The 20,715-nt window shown below is 41.4% G+C and overlaps 1 protein-coding gene across 1 annotated transcript in view; it reads right to left on the reverse strand.

Moving 5' to 3' along the window:
- Positions 1-9,531: 9,531 nt before the first annotated feature.
- The window catches only part of LOC119735032 (SEC14-like protein 1), a 45,339-nt gene continuing 34,155 nt past the window's right edge, over positions 9,532-20,715 (reverse strand). The window contains exons 7-13 of the mRNA XM_038208721.1: positions 17,948-18,137; positions 15,992-16,080; positions 14,857-15,237; positions 14,126-14,263; positions 13,131-13,364; positions 11,879-12,039; positions 9,532-10,585 (exon numbers count right to left, since the gene is read on the reverse strand). Of these exons, the coding sequence (XP_038064649.1) occupies positions 10,477-10,585; positions 11,879-12,039; positions 13,131-13,364; positions 14,126-14,263; positions 14,857-15,237; positions 15,992-16,080; positions 17,948-18,137 (1,302 nt within the window). The 3' untranslated portion in view covers positions 9,532-10,476. The remainder of the gene's footprint in view (positions 10,586-11,878; positions 12,040-13,130; positions 13,365-14,125; positions 14,264-14,856; positions 15,238-15,991; positions 16,081-17,947; positions 18,138-20,715) is intronic.

Consider the following 20,715-nt stretch of genomic DNA (forward strand, 5'->3'; position numbering starts at 1 on the left):
CATTTCTTGAAAATTGTCGCTTCTTTAAGATTGCATGCTTGTATGAAACTTCCCCCTACACCCCCCCCCCCTCATAAAAAACTTGGTCCAAATATTCTACTCGGACTTATTATTGAAAAGGAATTGAACAATCAAATTCCATCTTACAATTGAAAAATGAAACATGAAAGTTGAGTGTTTCTATTAAAGTACATTCAAATTCAACCAAAAGTTCAAATGCTTTTCAAATGCAGGTATAATGTGTGTTTTGGAGAAGGCAAAAATTAAGGCAAAAAAAAAAAAAAACCAGAATGGGACTCGAACTAGGGTCGCCTGATTGTGAGTCTTACGCTGATCCACAACAGCATAACCGCGCTCAGTTACCTGTCAGGTTCTGCTTAATTATAACTGTAAGATAGGCTTATCATGGCTTTTCACGTTGACGCCCATACACGCTTAGACGTAACACACAGTCCTACGATGCAAATCACTCGTTTGATTTTGGTTGTAGATGTTTGTGTTGATCTAAATTTGATTAGAAAAGGGTAAAGGGTGTTAACTGAACTAAAATCGTGAAATTCAATGAACTAAAACTCGCACAATGCGTGGTTTCAGTACGAAACACACATGTTCAACGGATGCAGGGAAGGCCATTTCTTTTGTTAATTTCCTTTGTTGAATCTGGCGTTAACAATAAAATGTTTCCATTGAGGCGAAAGGATTAAACGCCGTGATCTTTTTTCACGCTTGAGTGCCTCTGAATGGGGAATATTGAAGCGGAAAATCACGAATTACGGCACTTAGGAAGCATTTTAACCCACATAATGATACTTTTTGAAGAGGAAATTGCATACTGAAAACAACTATAGTTTCAAAATGCAAAAATTCGCCCTATTTAAAAAGTCGAGGTAAAATTTTTGGAAAAATTTGACCCAAACTTTCCTGTTTCCAACGTAGGTGGCGCTATATATATTCCATCCTTCAATTCTATACAGAAACGCTCGTTCCTCTAGGGGCGACAATTATTGGTCGCCCCTAGCGGAAGTTCCTCGGGGGCGATAAATATCGGTCGCCCCCAGCGGTATACCGCTGGGGGCGACAATAACGGTCGCCCCCAGCGGTACAAGCGTTATACCGCTAGGGGCGACAATAGTGGTCGCCCCCAGCGGTACGCGCGTTAATATATACCGCTAGGGGCAACAAGAAAGGTCGCCCCTAGCGGAAGTTCCTCTGGGGGCGATCAATATCGGTCGCCCCCAGCGGTATACCGCTAGGGGCGACAATAACGGTCGCCCCCAGCCGTACAAGCATTAATATATACCGCTAGAGGCGACGTACCGCTAGGGGCGACGTACCGCTAGGGGCGACGTACCGCTAGAGGCGACTTACCGCTAGAGGCGACTTACCGCTAGAGGCGACTTACCGCTAGAGGCGACTTACCGCTAGAGGCGACGTCGCCCCTAGCGGTACGGTACCGCTAGGGGCGACAATGGTGGTCGCCCCCAGCGGTACGCGCGTTAATATATACCGCTAGGGGCGACAAGAAAGGTCGCCCCTAGCGGAAGTTCCTGTGGGGGCGATCAATATCGGTCGCCCCCAGCGGTATACCGCTAGGGGCGACAATAACGGTCGCCCCCAGCCGTACAAGCATTAATATATACCGCTAGAGGCGACGTACCGCTAGGGGCGACGTACCGCTAGGGGCGACGTACCGCTAGGGGCGACGTACCGCTAGAGGCGACTTACCGCTAGAGGCGACGTCGCCCCTAGCGGTACGGGTACCGCTAGGGGCGACAATGGTGGTCGCCCCCAGCGGTACGCGCGTTAATATATACCGCTAGGGGCGACAAGAAAGGTCGCCCCTAGCGGAAGTTCCTCTGGGGGCGATCAATATCGGTCGCCCCCAGCGGTATACCGCTAGGGGCGACAATAACGGTCGCCCCCAGCCGTACAAGCATTAATATATACCGCTAGAGGCGACGTACCGCTAGGGGCGACGTACCGCTAGGGGCGACGTACCGCTAGGGGCGACGTACCGCCAGGGGCGACGTACCGCTAGAGGCGACTTACCGCTAGAGGCGACGTCGCCCCTAGCGGTACGGGTACCGCTAGGGGCGACAATGGTGGTCGCCCCCAGCGGTACGCGCGTTAATATATACCGCTAGGGGCGACAAGAAAGGTCGCCCCTAGCGGAAGTTCCTCTGGGGGCGATCAATATCGGTCGCCCCCAGCGGTATACCGCTAGGGGCGACAATAACGGTCGCCCCCAGCCGTACAAGCATTATATACCGCTATGGGCGACAATATCGGTCGCCCCCAGCGGTATACCGCTAGGGACGACAATAGTGGTCGCCCCCAGCGGTACGCGCGTTAATATATACCGCTAGAGGCGACAAAGGGCGCCCCCAGCGGTACAAGCGTTATACCTCTAGGGGCGACAATAGTGGTCGCCCCCAGCGGTACGCGCGTTAATATATACCGCTAGGGGCGACAAGAAAGGTCGCCCCTAGCGGAAGTTCCTCTGGGGGCGATCATTATCGCCTGTTTTGTTCCGTTATAGTTGACTTCTATTCGGATCGCATTTTCTCGCTGACCTCATGCTTTTGTTTTAGTTGAAGACCCATTCAACTTATTCTTAAGTTTTCTTTATGAAATATGCTTGGAAATAAGATCAGGCGGCTAGCACGCACTGAGAAATAAAATCATATATAGCGCCATGGCGCTAACCAACGGCACATGCGAGAATGAAATATATATAGCGCCACCTACGTTGGAAAGAGGAAAGTTTGGGCCAAATTTTTCCAAAAATTTTTCCTCGACTTTTTTAATACGGCGAATTTTTGCATTTTGAAACTACAGTTAGATTCAGTATGCAATTTCCTCTTCAAAAAGTATCATTATGTGGGTTAAAATGCTTTCTAAGTGTTGTAATTCGTGATTTTCCGCTTCAATATTCCCCATTCAGAGGCACTCAAGCGTGAAAAAAGATCACGGCGTTTAATCCTTTCGCCTCAATGGAAACATTTTATTGTTAACGCAAGATTCAACAAAGGAAATTCACAAAAGAAATGGCCTTCCCTGCATCCGTTGAACACGTGTGTTTCGTACTGAAACCACACATTGTGCGAGTTTTATTTCATTGAATTTCACGATTTTAGTTCAGTTAACACCCTTTACCCTTTTTCAATCAAATTTAGATCAACACAAACATCTACAACCAAAATCAAACGAGTTATTAATGTCGTCAGACTGTGTGTTACGTCTAAGCGTGCATGGGCGTCAACGTGAAATCCACGAAAAGTCTATCTCGTAGTTATAATTTAACAGAACACTGTAAACGTTGGAACGCGTTGGTGGTTTTGTGGACCGGCGTAGGACTCCCAAACAGTCGACCCAGGTTCGAGTCCCACCCTTGTTATTTTTAGGTTTGGATTTTTTTGCCTTCGCAAAAATAATGTTTAAATGCTTTTTCAGCAGTCAATCAAACAGGTCAATTAAATACGATGAATTTAGAGTATTTTTGGTTGATTTAGACATAAAAGGCTTCTGAAAGATTCAAGCCATATGCCAAATTAAATAGGCTTGTTATGGACACCAAGCCATATCAACAGAGTTTCTTAATCATTCTGACAATTTGATGTTTTGTTGTTCAGTTGAAGATGACATCAATACAGAATTTCAATAAGTATTTCTCGCACTACCAATATTTCTACACCTTTTGAGTTGTTTTACCTTGATCCTAACCCATCCCAACTTTATCCCCTGTGAAATATACGGCACACTATATCATTAAAAACCAACACACACAAATGAAAACTTTCACAACTTTGGGGTAAGTTTCCCTTTCGACTTTTTTTGTTTTATTATATTGCATAGATCTATCAAACGTTACTACCATTATAATTAATACCAGATATCCTGTATGTACAGACAAAATTCACCACAATGATACCTTGATAAAGTTTTTGTTTTAAATCCTGCCATGTACAATGGAGAACTTGATTTTAGGTACATAACAAAAATTGAATAAATAAAGGTCCATCGTTTTAAAGTTGATATGAAGAATAGAAAGTTGTTCACCTTTCGATGTTAACAAAGTCGTGAGCGGACACACTGTATGGAAACGAAATGCGGGTTTTTTTCCACTATAACATGAACATGCAAGGAACCTTGCAAAATATTCTATGACACTTTTGATATCCACAAACAAGGACAATTGTTTTCATTGTTCATCTGATGATGGAATGCACCCCTACTTATGCTATCATATTTTTTTTTATTATAAACAAAAGGAGGAATAAATACAACAGCCTCTTCACATTCACAAAAAAATATATATGTGGAATAATTCCAAATGAGTGGATCTAACGATGTTTCTCTTTTTAATTTTTGGAAGTTCGTAACCATGAGGTAAAGTACCATTTTATCTTCAAAACTAAAACCTCTCCAACTGTAAAATCAGAGACAAGAGTAAAGTGTGTGGAAATCCGATACCAGTTTTCGAGAAATTGTTTCAAAGTATATTGGAGCATCTATTATTCAAATACACAATAATTTTGGTGTGTGTATATTTAACCAACACATGATTCAACCCATTTCAAGTCCTTGCTATAATTATCGCTTTCAATGATTACTGAAAATAAGTTGTTTCTTTTAAATAATACACCATCTACTTGAAAAAGGTATTTGCCATTATTATATACATCTTGAGTTTTTCTTTTAATAAATATTGGTGCAAATTCCAGTATAACAGTGAAAATCTTGAGTCTAAACTCTTCAGAACCAATTAAATTTCCATCCTCTAGTTAAAAATGACCAAGCTCATAGATGGAGAACCATATAGAGATGTAGCATTTTGCAAATCTTTCTTGACCAATCAAATCTCTTGTGATTATGCACTAGCTTTCAACTCTGTTCTGCTATTGGTTAACTTCATGAATAGTAATGAGTGAACATCTCATTAGCATACAGTTTCACTGGCCTTGAATACAGGTGTCAACCCACACAAGCTGCCCGCAGCCTGTCTGCATTGCGTTTTGATATGATTTGATATATTTAAGTGTGCCTCGCATAAATCAATACACTTTTCAAACTTAAATCGTTTTGATATCACACGTCAACGCATGCTTAGTAATGAGGTTACTGTAATGTTTAGAAGAAAAAACACTATTTAGTGGTTGTCATGGCAATGACACCATTTTGAAATAACATTTTAATTATGGACAACCATTTTCTCATTCTGTAAGCTGTTTAAACCTTTTATAACCAGAAGGGTACAAAAACGAAAGATATGTACAATCAACAAAAATGTAAAATTTCAATTGCTGTACACTGGCAGGCCATCTTAAACCAGAATATAGGTTTCTATTATAATATTTGAACAAGTTATAAGTCTCTTTCAAAGATGGCCATCTCTGTAGAACTGCAACTGCGTATTTTACGCAATCAAGCACGCATTGTGCTGTGTTGAAAATGTTCCCAACATGCTCGAAATGTGTTCGAAATACGATGCAGCCGATGCGCGTTATGCACGCTGATACTCAAAATGCTGATGCTCAAAATGCCGATGCACGTGGCTGGTCTGTAGGAAATGACATCATTTGAGAGAGACCTATTGTGCTCTGGGTTGTATTGAACACCTTTCTTACATATCTCTTATGCCTACTCAAAAATGTAATATGAATGGAAAGTGTGCCATAATTTCTGGCTATACTGTTTGCAGTTCTGCTGATCAATGTCCGTTAATTAGGAACCAAAATCAATGACGAATCTTTTCTTACATGTAAATTTGTCAGCCATTTTAGCGGAAGGAAGCAAAAAAGTGACCACGAAACCTTATGTGACTTATATGACTTGTTCCTAATTATATACATTTTGTATCTCTTAAAAGTAGACCAATAAAGTTAAGAGAGAAATATGTTTATGCACAAATTCATACAAACTAGCTTGCTCAAAGTATCTTATATATATTAAATTTCCTTTTAAAGTGACTTCTTTATATAGTGATGCTAAGAACTGAATGGACACCTGATGTAAGCCCACAGCCTAAAACTCTTTACAGAACCCTATCCTCCCAATGCATAAAAAAAAGATATATCAAAATATTCCAACAAACACTAAGACGCCTAAGTTTCCACTTTCCATAAACACCCATCACACACAATTGCAATTTAGTACATGAAAGATTCTCCCGTTGTATTACAAGAGAACACTATTGTCTTCTGCAGGTTTGAACCTTAAATGCAAGGCTGTGTATGTGCTGTATCATCGTGCGCGCATAGCTGGCCATAGCTAGCTTATTACCCGGCCGACTTCACATACGCGGCGAAACCCTGAATCCATCGCACGCACGAAGCCCGCAGTGCATACTGTACGTACTGTAATGGTTATCCTATTGAGAAATCCTCATGGAAGTCTCATGTAATGGTTATCCTATTGAGAAATCCTCATGGAAGTCTGACAAAGAGGCTACACTGTATATTACATGTAATGTACATGTACACACATGTGAGAATCCCAGCCCGCGTGCACTTGCGTGTAAATGTACATGTGCGAGTCTGTGCTCGTTTCAGGTATGGGCTGTGACTCCACATGGGGCAGTACTGCGCATGTGCATGCACTGTGGGTTTCGTGCATACGATGGACAAATCGCGGTTCACCGTGTGTGTGGAGGTGGAGCCCGGTAAGCTACGGCCAGTGATGCCCGCACGCTGATACAGCACATACACAGCCTTGCATTCAAGACTAGTTTAAACCGTTCTCTGAATGTGAATATTCTACATGATGGTATTTTTGTGTTCTGTTAATTATACAACTCAGGTGACACGAACTATTTTCTTTATAAACTTATTCCCACAGTGCTCTAGGATTAATATGTCCTAAATTGCAAGTTAGGTTACACTTGAATTCCACTAGGAGCTACAACCAAAAGAAACCGTCTTCCACTTTTGTACTATGCAAAAATGAGTTAAATAATTTGCATACTGGATTAATTTTTTTAAGACGATACCACAATACAGATTCTTTTTGTTACAAAAAAATGACCAAGATCCATGGGATATGAAAACTACTTAAATTTGGCACCAACACTAAAAAGTAACAAAATACACTAGCAAATGGCATTCAAATACCAAGACTTTCCCACCACCACTAACAGAAACAAAAATTCCATGATCTACATGTACCTACGTTTAGTTTAATTTACCACTAAGACCTTAACCAAAATGGCTGCTCGCAGACAGAAAATGATTTAACATGGTACATGTACATGGTACATGTATATACATTTTCAAGTGTACATGTATGTAGTATGCATAATCCAGCCTAGCGCACACTGGCTTCAAAAACCATGAACGTAAACAACCACCAAAAACGGAGAAAGAAAATATATATCACACAACGTAATATTTTCTATTAGAGTCACACACATACCTACGAAAACGTCACCAGTGGTCTATTTTCACATTAAGAAAATGTACAGAATTTTTTTTACTTTTTGTACAGTTTTGTACATTTGCATGGGAAAGAGGCAGGTTAAAGACACGTGGGGTTAAAGGTCAAGGGCTAGTCTCTTTCAAGTTGAATTCATTGGCCCAGGACTAGTCTCTTTCAAGTTGAATTCAAAGGTCAAGATCTAGTCTCTTTCAAGTTGAATTGAAAGGTCAAAGGGTAGTCCCTTTCAAGTTGAATTCAAAGGTCAAGGGCTAGTCTCTTTCAAGTTGAATTCAAAGGTCAAGGGCTAGTCTCTTTCAAGTTGAATTCAATTCTCAAACTAATGGACTGATTTCTACTTTTTATAATTCTAAATGTGAATCCTGACTACAAAACCAACTTGGGTGTGCGGCCAAAAACAAAACGGTTTTCAAAATGGAATCTGAGGCAAACCACCCCAAATTTTGTGTCAGTTCGGAAAAACCCCACTGTCATTACATATAGGACAAGCACGCATACATTCGGCCGAAGATTTCTTGATAACAAAGTGCTTAATGCCTAATTATCCTAAAATCTTAACACACCTCAAATTTTAACACACAAATGGAAGACACTCGGGCTTAATACCTTTTATGAGTGAAACAAAATAACACCAAGAAAGAAGGGAAAAAAAGGAAGAAAATTAGACTTATGTACAATTTCAAAAATTAAGTCTGATTGAACACTAGAGGGCATGCAGAACAAAGATTTGACCAATCAGAACCCAGAACTCAAGCTAGGCCCGGTCACGTGATGTCTACGCTTGACCAATGAGATACAAGAAATCCATGGCAAGTACTGCAAAGTGAGTATGCATGGTTTCATGTATAGGCTGGTTGCTGATTCGGAAATGGTGAAAACATTTGAAAATTAAAGCGCCCTCTAGTGTTCCTTGGACTACAGCCAATCGTTGAATCTGAATCACAGCGACGGTGGCGCTAACCCATTCGCCAGCCGTCACTCGCCATGAAACTTAGCTCTTCAGGAAATAATAATGATCATCAAGTGATTAATTGCATGATTTGTGTTTGGTTAAGACGATTACGATTGTCGATTCTGCATACAAGGCAATCCTATGCAACAATTACTTTTGCCTATTACACAATAAATTACATTGAGCAGCTAAAAACTGAAAAGAGTACATAATTTTGATATTAGTATAAGAGCGAATTGTTAGAGAACGTCTAAGCTAATAAAATTTGGCCGATGATGAATTAAACTAGTTTTCGCTTCATGCAGAGATTTGAATTTGCTAACCATAATTCTCAACGCTTGCTGAATAAATTAGCAACCGGAAAATTCTGAAAAGCCTATTCTGAAAATGCGCATTGAGAAGTCATTGCAGTGTACATGAATGCGCGCATGCAGAAATCTCCGATGAGGCATTTTTATAGACGGTTTGCACTGCAGCCATGTTTGAGGTGTGTGCTTTTGTTCAACAGGGGTACGCATTGGTAGACCTCTCAAGATGGCTGCCAAATGCAACCAATCTATAGTTAGTTTATTGCATGATGAATAATGTCCGATTACATAATGCACAACACCGACTCAAATACTACGCGCCGTACTCAATAAGCAGCAGGGTATAGCTTAGCCCCATAAATGTGGCCTATTTACTGGACTGCCTCCGTAAACATAGGCCACACATCCACATGTACAATAACGTGTCGCACTTTGCCAAATTTTGATTTTCGCATTTAGGCTTAGTTTGTAGGGTTTTTTTGCTTAGAAGCATACTCACCCTCTTTATAGGCTAGTCAGAAAGTGCTGCCTTTTTCAGATGTCTAATTTTTCAGATGGTATATTTTTCGAGAAATTTCCAGATTCATTTTTACACGTTTGCGTATCAAAATTTCAACATGAAATTTCACAAAAATTAGACATCTGAAAAAGGCAGCACTTTCTGACTAGCCTATAAAGAGGGTGAGTATGCTTCTAAAGCAAAAAAATCCTACAAACTAAGCCTAAATGTGAAAATCAAAATTTGGCAAGTGCGACACGTTTTTGTACATGTGGATGTGTGGCCTATGTTTACGGAGGCAGTCCAGTAAATAGGCCACATTTATGGGGCTACGTATAGCTCATCACACACACACAACACACACAATGGAATATGTATGAGGGTCTAGCAATAACGGTTACTTTTTCTTGTAACGATCCGCTAAACAACGCAAAACCCTGAGAACTACTGTAATACATGTATGTACACTACACAATATGGTTTATACATGTATAAATATTGCAGATGAAAATTTGATATGTGATGAAACCAACTAAACAGGTGCTAAGTTGTCTGCTGGCAAAACTTCATACTAGGCAGCACAAGTTCCAAGTGGCAGCTGAAGGGGAAGTCTTGGTGCAAGACTATCTGATCTGCAAGCCGTGTCCAAATCCAGTGTTTCTTTTTGTCAACGGCTTTGACAGCCACAGTAGTTCTGCAATGGCAGGAGCAGAAAAGGTAGCCGCCAAAGACTGATAGCCGGACACAGCTTTACGCAGCACTGCAGCCAAACAGTCGGGTGACTTACAGCGATCTCGTTCCGTTGGGCACACACAGATGATTTCCCTGCAAGATGGGCCGATTGTACGGTGCAATGGTGCAGTAAAATCACATTTCTTGATCCTCTATTCACACTTCCACCCTCTGGTAAGTCAACGGTTACTAACACCACACACCTGTTGGCTGATCTTGGCCTCTCCATTAAGATCTATGGACTTTCACACTTGCAGCATTCTTAATCCAGAGGGACACACACACAGTGCAGAGTACAAAATCTTGATCAGGCAGACATTCTAAATCCAGGGGAGAAACACTCCAGCGTACAAAATCTGATCAGGCAGACATTCTAAGTCCAGGGGGCAGGAAGGGTGGCGAATATATTTACCTTGCATGCAAGGACCACGTTTCACAAATCGCAACCTTGAATAGTAGTGTTTTGTAACAAGTTGTCATTACGGTAACCTCCGCAGTTGTTTGTTTGTTGTTCTGTTTTTGTTATAGAGCTAAGAATCATGGCGATATGATTGTCACCGCGACACCTGGGAGCTGGAGCCACTGGCTTTGCTGGACCCTGTGCTGCTGATGCTGAGAGCTGAAAATCCGCTGTGACACGACTTCAGACTACTCATCGAACCTCTGCAAGGTTTCAAGGAAGAAAAAACCAAAACAGTTCATGAATATTCAGTACTGTAAGCAAAGGAGAATATTTGTGTGGGTTACCATCACAATATAAGTTATCCCGCGAGCGCGAGTGGAACACGGAATAATGTAGTGCGTCTGTGTCCCACATACCACGAGGCCGAAGGCCGAGTGGTATGTGGGACACAGACGCACTACATTTTCCGTGTTCTATGAGCACGAGCGTGATAACGAATTAATCTTCAAGCAAACTTGACGCGGCAGTACAGATTGAACTCGAAGAGCACGCTTTATACGGACATTCAGCAGTTTAGCGTATGCAGCTGGAATGGCGCTCGCATCTTGGAACAGCGGAATACGCGGAGTGCGGTATGGACCGAGGCCATGCTACATGGTTATATGTAGCACGGCATGTTGCCATGGATCGACCAATCAGAATCGAGGATTCAAGTTTACTTGAAGATAAAGGGAAATATGACACCCAAAGAGTTGGTTTTTCAATATTGAGTTTTTGCCCTTTACCTACTTAATACTGATCCATGATCTACATGTAGCTGCACGCTTTATACGCACAAGCACACAGTATACCCTCGAGGACAATGCTTTGTGTTCCCTTTGTCCCTGTAATAACACTCTCCCATAGACTAAGCACACAATCTTACTACAGAGGACCATTTCCAACAAAAGACCCAACTCCCGAGGACTGGACGGATCTGTTGCTCTCCCTTTGTGTGTCGGTCCTCGGGGGTTATGTAGAACACGTACACGCACACAAATGTGTGTTGACCGTCGATCATGGACGTCCTATTGCCCCTCTTTTGTTTGTACTCTTAACTTTTTAGGAAGACTCTCTTAGGTTTTGTACACGACCCCAATCGCGGCCGTATGCTGGGAATCGTGGACGATATTGTTCTCTTTTGTTCTCTGGTATTTTTCGTCCCCGGTTTGAAAAGATGAACACGTACATGTCTGTCAGACTTTTGAGAATGTATGTCGGACCTTCATCACCACCACAATTGGTCAAAACATAATGGGGCGACTGTACAATGCCAGTTGGAAATGGGTGCTAGGCTGCAACCGATTTCCTTGACTACGGCTAACTGTTACACATCCGTCTATGGGAAGCGGCTTCAGCTGCTTCCATAGGTGCGTGTGTAATCGAAAGCCGTAGCCATGCAATTCACATGTGGCTTTCAAATTAGGTTTTGCCCTTCACCGAGGTATATCGCCACAGGGAAATATGGCTTTGCACATGTGGCTTTGCACTCCCTTCATCTAATGGCACCCTACCTGAAATCTTCGTGAGACAAGACTTCATAGTAGTACATAATCTTGGACTTGTGATGGTGATGGTGGGCCTTGGCCTGGTCTGTCTTGGAGAGGCTGGAACTGCTGCTGTAGAACTTGAACTGCAAGATGTACCAGCCGGGGGCCTGACACACGTGAGAACCCTGAACCAAAAACAAAAGTTTGGATAAATTAATGTTGAGTACTTGTCAAATTTTTTAGATGAAATTTGGATACCATATTTTTTCTTTACGACCTTTTTGCTAGACCTTTTGGCTAGACCAACCCCAAATGAAGGCTTTTTGATATCAGAATGCTGCAAATGCATCCATTTTTTTCTATTAAAACCGGACAAAGAAATTGAACACTCATTACTAGAACAAAATCCGACTACATGTAGTTGTAGTTAAGGCCAAAAAAAAAAAGTCTCCGGTTTCTGGTATGGAGCTTGTCCAAAAAGTGGTGCGGCGACGCGGCTTTTTTTTTTTTTTTACCCGACTTTTTTGCTTCAAATGTCGGCTGATGACTGCAAATGGTGCCCGACTAAACTTAGTGCAAATATATGGGAGTCCAGAGTGGCCACATAAAGCTTATTCTCGATCATAACCCCATATAAAAACACGTTGAAATTGCGCCGCAGAAGAATTCCAGTCAAACCAGTGAGTTTGGCGGTTTTGAGACATCATCTTTCATTGAAAAAAAAACTTTTTCATTTTGCCGACGCGCATGGCTACGGCGACGCGCGCGCATACCAGAAACCGAAGACTTTTGTTTTTTTGGCCTAATGCTGGCTTTTTGGGGGAAAAATCCAACTTTAAAGGTATGCTGCTTTTCATGTACTTTGTTCGTTTCCGAAAATACCACCGCTCAAAATCCAAAGACGAATGCTCAAACCCTAACCTTATGAATTTTCAGCTCAGTGGATATTACACTTTTTGAGAAAATAGTGAAAAACCATGAACAAACTTTTGATGGGGAAAAACGATTTTGTCAATAGCACTCTGTTATTTCCAAAAATCAGTCAATTGACTGATCGTTGGAAATCACCTACATTTCTTGATTTCTTCTAAATGCCAGCAAGCCAGACGGAATAATTTCACAGGGTGTTTAGTACCAGTACGATCTTTAATCCAAGTAAGCTTTTTGATAATAATTTGGTACGTTACTTTTGGGATAAATGCAAATGATCCAATATTCCTTTAAGTTTTCATCTTCCCGACGCACAATTTCTGATTACAATTCAATTTGTACATACCTGAATACTAGCCCCTGCTTTGCAGACCAGCGGCAGCTCCACCTGTCTGTAGTCCACTCCGCAGACGTGAGACTTGTCAATGACCACCGAGTTGGTGGGTCCCATGGGGCCCATGGGTTCCTTGTGGACGGTCAGGGGCCGTCGCGACATCAGGACTGAGAAGACAACGTCCCCGCGCAAGATGTCAAAGTCCCAGGTCAGGACTTGGTGGGCGTCCGTGATGTGGATAAGGACCTGAAAAATATAGGAAAACCAGGATGAAATCAAGATGAAATCAACCTATCGGGGTTCTCAAATAACTGGCTGTCAGTTGGACTTGATGCAGGAACTGAAGATCATGGAAGAAAATTGGAGATTTCAAAATCTGGTTATCCAAATTTTTTTCAAACTAAATAGCGGTTATCTAATTTTACTGGAAGTTCCCATTCAGCTCACAGTCATGCCAACAAAAAGTGACGAGTGAGGTGCCGATTGCAATGCCGTCCATAGATCCAAGATGACTGGGTACAGTTTGCAGGATTCAATGACCACTGGGCCTTTTCAAAAACACTCCAGAGCTGTAATGTTGTAATAACGGGTAGGAACTCTCTGATGATCAGTCAGATAGGCAGGCTATTCATGAACTAAGAAGACCTCTAGCAAGTAGATGTGGTTACATTCAGAGACCATAGAGCAAATTTGGGGATAATCCAGTTGTTTTCTTGTATAGTTTAATTCATAGACTTAATATTTTTTTAAGGTTGGTTTCGAATATCCGGTTTCTAAAATCCAATGCCTCTCTCCACCCAGGAGTATAAATGGGTACCGGCATTAGCTGGGGAGTAACCTGCGATGGACTAGCATCCCCAGGGGGAGTACAAATATTCTCAGTCGTTTCATGCTACTGAAACCGGAGATAAATGCCGACCTGATGGGCCACATTGGCTCGTGCAGACTATACTTTTTTTATTTGACTATCAGAGACATTTCGTTATGAGTTGGTTGATCTTGTTTACCTCTTGAGGTAGACCTTTCTGCACTGTGGCTGATTTGTAGACGGTCTCTGAGCACAGGGGTAGTTCATCCGGGTTCTGCAGATCCTCCATGGAGCGGTAACAGGTCTTGGGGATCAGACCGCCCTCTGGTACATTGCACTGAAACGATTAAAATGCAACATCAAGTTTGCGACAATTCTCAGCCTGTGCAACAGCTAAATCTCTTCCCTAAAAGATCAATTGTAAGGTCTTGGTTCTGCCCAAAATTAAAAAATCCTTCTTCCCATCAATTATGATTTTTTTCCCCTCCAAACTATGATGTAGTTTCTTCGAGGGATAATTTGGAGAAAAAAATCATCATGTATGCCTATTGGGGAACAGACTATGAGAGACGAGAAAAAGCAGGTCTTTATAAACAATTCACTGAAAAAAGGTACAACGAACAACTTTCCATTGGTACTAAAAGGCTGGGCCTTCAAACAGTCAGTTTATTGCTGGCAGACACTCTTAAATCAGATTTTGTACTTACAACGATTTTGACTTACGACAAACACATTACTTCAAAAATTAATATTAAAATAATGTATTTCACCTTTAAGCAACTTCTAGACTAATGAACTGTGTAATATATTTTGTAACATCTCTGACGTATTTTGTCGTTTAAAACAGATTTTTAACTGATAACCTTTCTTCCTCTTTTGTTCTTCCTGAAAGTAATCATAACATTAAGAAATTTTAAAAACATTACTCACATAACACTCCCCGCCCAGAAAATCCGGAATGAACCGGGGGTCGATATGGTCTGGCAAGCCCCCGATGTGCTCCATGTAGTTCTTCCCGCCGTAGATCAAGAACTTCTGTCGCGTGTTCTCATCGATAAACGGCGAGACCAGGGTCCAGATGACGGGAAAGACGCGCGGGGCGCGGACGATCAAGAGTTTCCCCATGGTCTCTGGGTAGTTTGCCTCGACGACTTCGATCATGCGGAGCAGGGCCTTGACCCCCGGGCGCCAGAGGTGGCGCATGGAGAGACCCTCGCAGTCCACCAGGCAAGTCCAGGAGCTGATGGGTCGGCCGGCCTTGCGGGTGGCCTCCTCGGTGCGCCTCAGCCCTTCCTCATTGATGGACAGGACCTGAAGAAAGGATGTACAAATTAAAAATTAGGTAATGAACTTCAATAAAAAAAATAAAAAAAGGCCGGACAAAGTAACTTACAGACATTCATGTACAATGTAAGTGGGTATCTGTGAGGGCAGAGATGGTTAAAATTGTGGTTGATTTTAGCTGCTTTGTGCCAGAATGGCAGCATCGAGCTGTATGCTCCCCTGGGAGCTGAGGCTGTCTTTGGAATGTTTCACTGCCCTGATTATCAGGGGTAATAATAATGAAAGGTGCTTTGATCTTTAGTGCTATATAAAGTATAAATATTTATTCTTATTATTATTTGAAATAAGAGACACTAACAATTCATTTGTTGAAATGTCTCTGTGTCTTATTTTATAAAAGATGGTGAGCATCATAGTTCTTCTATAAAGTAATAAATCATGAGCCAAATTGCAATGCCAGTTGTAATTAATTTATTGAGGCTTTACATGTTGAAAGAGGCTGCTTTTCCTAGATTGACACTTGCAGTACTGGCCGCTGGCAATTTGGCAAGAGTTTTTCTCGATAACATAATCATTTCACTTGGGTTGGCATGATCGTGGGGGCCTACCAATAGCATTTGTTTCAGAGAATATAATGCTATCTGGCCAGTATACAGAGATTAGCGACTTTGACATAACAGACCAAGGTTACCAGCTAAAATGCTGTGTTCATTCTTAAGCCTGGTTTCCAAGGCTAGTTCTGCATACAAGCAGCTGAATGAAATTGATTGAGCATCCTTACATGTCTAAGTATAGCCTCCTCTCCAGCGGCTTTGATTAATCCCTTGACATCCATCTGACCCAGACGAACAATATAAAGAGGTCGACCATCTGCGTGAAGAAAAATAACAATGAAAATTAACCCTAACCAGCCGAAACCAACAACAAATATCAAACACAATATCAACCTGTAGCACAGTCAGTTTCGGAATCTAATGGTGAATTAGGGAACAATAATCACAAAAGATCTTTTTTAGAGATATATAGCCATCAGCTTATGTCCATCCAAATGACTGTACAGGTGTTTCATTCATTTCTCCAGCGTAACAAACAACAAGTCATTCTACGATCTTTTAAATGTCATTTCCTTTGATAGAGTTTTAAATTTCCCCAGGCCGTCATTTACACCTGCTGGACCGAATCCACATCCATCACTTCCTCCTGTAGCAAAGTGCGTAGGATGTTAAACTTATCTATCCACTGTATACATGGTGAGTAAAAAAAAAAGGAAACCAAAATGTCAGGACATGTGAATTGTTTTTGTTTTGCTAAAAGAACACTTACCTTATTTTGTGATCCGTGGACAGAACCCTAAAACAGTGTTTATGTTTAAAATCCCGTAACTCAAAAAGTACATGAGTAATTTCAATGATTCTTGTACTAAAAGAAAGCTTATTAATTGGGCTTTCATATACTAGATTTTGAAAGTGCTACATGTAGAACATCATTTAAATAATGGTCCTGACATTTGGGTGTTTCTTTTTTTCACTCACCCTGTGTACTGTTTATGCGAACTTAACCTGACGAATTGTGACAGAATTGCTGCAGATATGTTTGAGTTTATACAGGCCCATAAACACATTTTGTAGTATAAAAATCAATCAAGAACTGTGTCTGTTTTTAACCATGTTCAACCTCATCATGTCAAATCTGAGGGAGACATCGAAATGAGGCACTAAGCATGCTGTTTGTAATGTGTCTAAAAAAAAATTGACATGAAAAGAAGATACACAAGATTTATATTGTAGGAACCGGTCATGTTGTAGTCTTGTCGATCACAAGTCTGGTGTAAAGTCAATCACTAGTCCTTCCACAAGTCCAGTCACATGTACCGGTAACAATGGCAAATGATGAACGATAACAAATGAATCTGTTCTCGTGCTTCATTTGAACACATGTAGCTTGTGGCTTGACTTGGGACTGGGTGACTTGTGTTGGACTTGTGAGGACTTGCTAGGACCTACGAGGACTTGCTAGGACCTGTGAGGACAATTTAGGTCTTGTGAGGACTTGTGATGGACTTGAGATGGACCTGTGAGGACTTGTGAGGACTTCTGATTGATTTGTGAGGACATATGATAGACTTGTGATTGTTTTGAGATAGACTTATGGGACTCTGATGGATTTGTTAGGACTTGTTAAAACTTGTGAAGACTTCGACTAGATAAGTTTGCGGTAGCACCATGTGAATAAATCTCTTTTGTGAGTATGTGCGGTTCTGAAAAGAACCGTAGGGACTCAATGTTTTCGAACAGTATACTCTGCCCGTCGTACCGTTCGAAACGTTGAGTCCCTCCGCTTCTTTTCAGAACCGCACATACTCACAAAAGAGATTAATTCACATGGTGCTACCGCAAACTTATCTTGTCTTAGTATCTTTCCACCATGCAAACCTTCAAATCTCATCTTGTGAAGACTTGTCATGGACTCGGGAGGATTTGGGGTATAACTATGATAGACTTGTGATAGAATTGGAATAGACTTGTGGGACTTTGATGGACTTGCTAGGACTTGTGAAGACTTGTCATAAATATGTGAGGACCTGTAAGGACTTCGGAAGAACTGTGACGGATATGTGAGGACGTATGATAGACTTGTGATGGACTTGGAATAGATTTGTGGAACTTTGATGGACTTAATTGTGAGCACTTGTGATGAACTCAACTACAAACACAGCAGGGCAGGGCATTTTGCTCACCTATGTCATTGTAATGCCAGCCTCCAGCAAAGGACCTGGTCAGGATCTCAGGCGGCTGCCAGGTGCTGAGGATCTTGTCCACCTGGTGCTGCTTGCGCCAGGCAAGAGACTCTGTGATCATCTCGTGGGCCTTCTCCGTGTTGAAGTCCCGCGCCCGCAGGAAGCGCAGCAGGTGCATGTCTTTAGGCATCTGTGGTGGGAGAGAGGATGAGAGAAAAAGTGAGGGAGAGAAAATGGGAACGGAAAAAAATTAACATTTCTAAAGCTGACACGAAATGTTTCTGTATTTGTGCTGACAAGTGTATGGACTCTCCTTGTAACTCACCCCAAGCAGTAAAAATAGAAACCATTAAATATGTTCTGTTCGTACTCTTCACAAAAGATATTTTTTATTTCCTGATGAAGTTTTGACTGTGTTTTTTGTAACGAAAAAAAATTTTCATTTCAATTTTGGGTGTCTGGAAACTTCTTCAAAAGGCTTTTACATGTATTTCAGTTGATTTTGCACACAAAAAGATCAACCCCCACAGGAAGGTGTGAAATACGAAAATAGTTATGACATTACATCTTTAAGAGTATAAACATGTACATGCAAACTAAGCAGTAAAACGTCTCATAAAGTATATGTACTCAGTACTGTGCACATTTTTGTATAAAGTGCTTGAGCTGGACTTGAGATTTTCCATTGACACTGCACTTCAGCCAGCCAATTTATCATACAGCAGGTAATGAGCATGGCCCGGCTTTTCTTCTGCCCAATATGATTAACATTAACGGCCAGTACGTATGCCTGCCTGGCAGATGCTACACTTACTCATCTCTGTAGAAAAAAAAAATTCGGAAAGAATTTACTGCTTTCGGTTTCGGACACAAACGGTTTCAGTCATTTTGCTGTCAATCCCACAGAAATCTTAAAAGGAAATTCCATGACTTTTTCAGGACAAAATAAGGACTTTTCACGACTAATTCCTATGCTGTTTTAGCATCTTAGGAGCCTGTTGCTCTGTAGGCATGGGACGCCACTCCCTTTCAGCCTTCCAGTTTGACGCAAGACCGCTGAGCACCACAACAACATCACAATGGTGCACTGCACGAGCAACAAGTATGCAATGGACAAAATAATATACATGTATGTAGTAAAACTGGAATGCAAACTGGAAGACTGCCAAATATTACACATCATCGCGTATGGGATGTGCTGGGTTCCAGGACTTTTCCAGGACTTTTTTTCTTGGAATATCAACTTTCCGTGACTTGTAAAATAACAAAATTCCACGACTTTTTCCATGACTTTCCATGATAGATTTCAATTCCCAGGATTTTCGAGGATTTTTTTTACATGACTGTGGAAAACCTGTGTTATGATAATAAAAGCCAGCATTGCCAGGAATAGTTGACGGGGTCTGTCTGGAGAAAAGGTTTCTCAGTGACATAGGGATTCAAATAGAACTTGTTTTTCTCTTTTCGAAAGACGTCATTTTGGCTATTAATAAATTTACGTCTAAAAGCGGAGTTTTAATTTGACACATTTGACACATTTATTTGTAAAATGCAGAGATAGTAATAGAAATACGTCAATTTGGGTGGATTTGCGAGCTCATTTCAGACAATCCTGTAGTAATTTAAAAAAAACAATTAACTAATCTAAAATAAGTATTTTGACATTAAACTAGGAGCCTAACAAAGTAAGGCCATTTCAAGTTATACAAGTCGTTCAGTGAACAGAAAGGAAATATGAGGAAATGTTGCGAGTCTGATAAGCAAAATGAAAGCTTTATTTGATTAACCCTACATCACATTTTTGTTCATGTTCCTGGCATTTTGAAGACGCCATCAATGTCAATCAGTCACACGTGTAGATTCACCCAAATAAATAAGCCAAATTTGTTCTATAAACTGCACACTACATGTGTATTCAACCCAGAAATCTAAGGCTGAAATTTCAACAATTCCTTGACAGTACACGGGCTAGTGATTAGGCAGAAATCTAAACAACGTGCATCTCCAGAAATGTGCCAGGAATTTCTGACTTCCAAACTCGGCCGCGGTTCCACGGAGCAAAAATGTCCCAACTTGACCATGGCAGGATGCAGATTTATCATCCGGGCCCTCTCCTCGGCAAATGCCTAAAATACCACAAAAGATGAAGACATTTTAATCTCTCACGACGAGGATGCTGCTCCGTATTTAGTTCAACCCAAGGGATCTTCAATGCTCAACGTCTTCTCAATGTTGATTAGCCAGACAGTTCCTGGGGGTAATTTAATGCAGCAACTGCGCTTATCTGCCCGGTTGAATTCCCGAGATGACACCACAGCCTAGGTTCCTCTTGAAGGGCGGGGCTAACTCCCACCTGACTTCTTAAAATGCTTACACAAAATGAAAAAGAAAACAATACATTTGTGTTGCATGAACTTCCTTTCATCAGAAACTCCTTTTATGTGGGATGCTGTGGTCCAAAGGTTACAGTGTTCGACTTGTGTGTCGTGGTGCATGGGTTCGAATCCTGACGGGGAACACAGTGCTTGTGCTCTTGAGCAAGGTACTTTACCATTATTGCTTTGTCCTTTGGCTGGGAGGTAAAACAGTACTGTAGGTCCCATGTGTTGTGTAATGCACGTTAAAGAACCCAGTAACTGTTGTTAGCGACGGGCAGTGCCCCGGTGTTTCTGGCAGTGGCTGCTTAATGCGCCGCAGCTCTTTGTAAACCCTTCATAAAGGTGCTACATGTACATAAATGGGTCTCATATTTCTTATAAACTTAAATT

Source organism: Patiria miniata, unplaced genomic scaffold, assembly GCF_015706575.1.
Source record: "Patiria miniata isolate m_02_andy unplaced genomic scaffold, ASM1570657v1 HiC_scaffold_28, whole genome shotgun sequence".
Lineage (NCBI taxonomy): Eukaryota > Metazoa > Echinodermata > Asteroidea > Valvatida > Asterinidae > Patiria > Patiria miniata.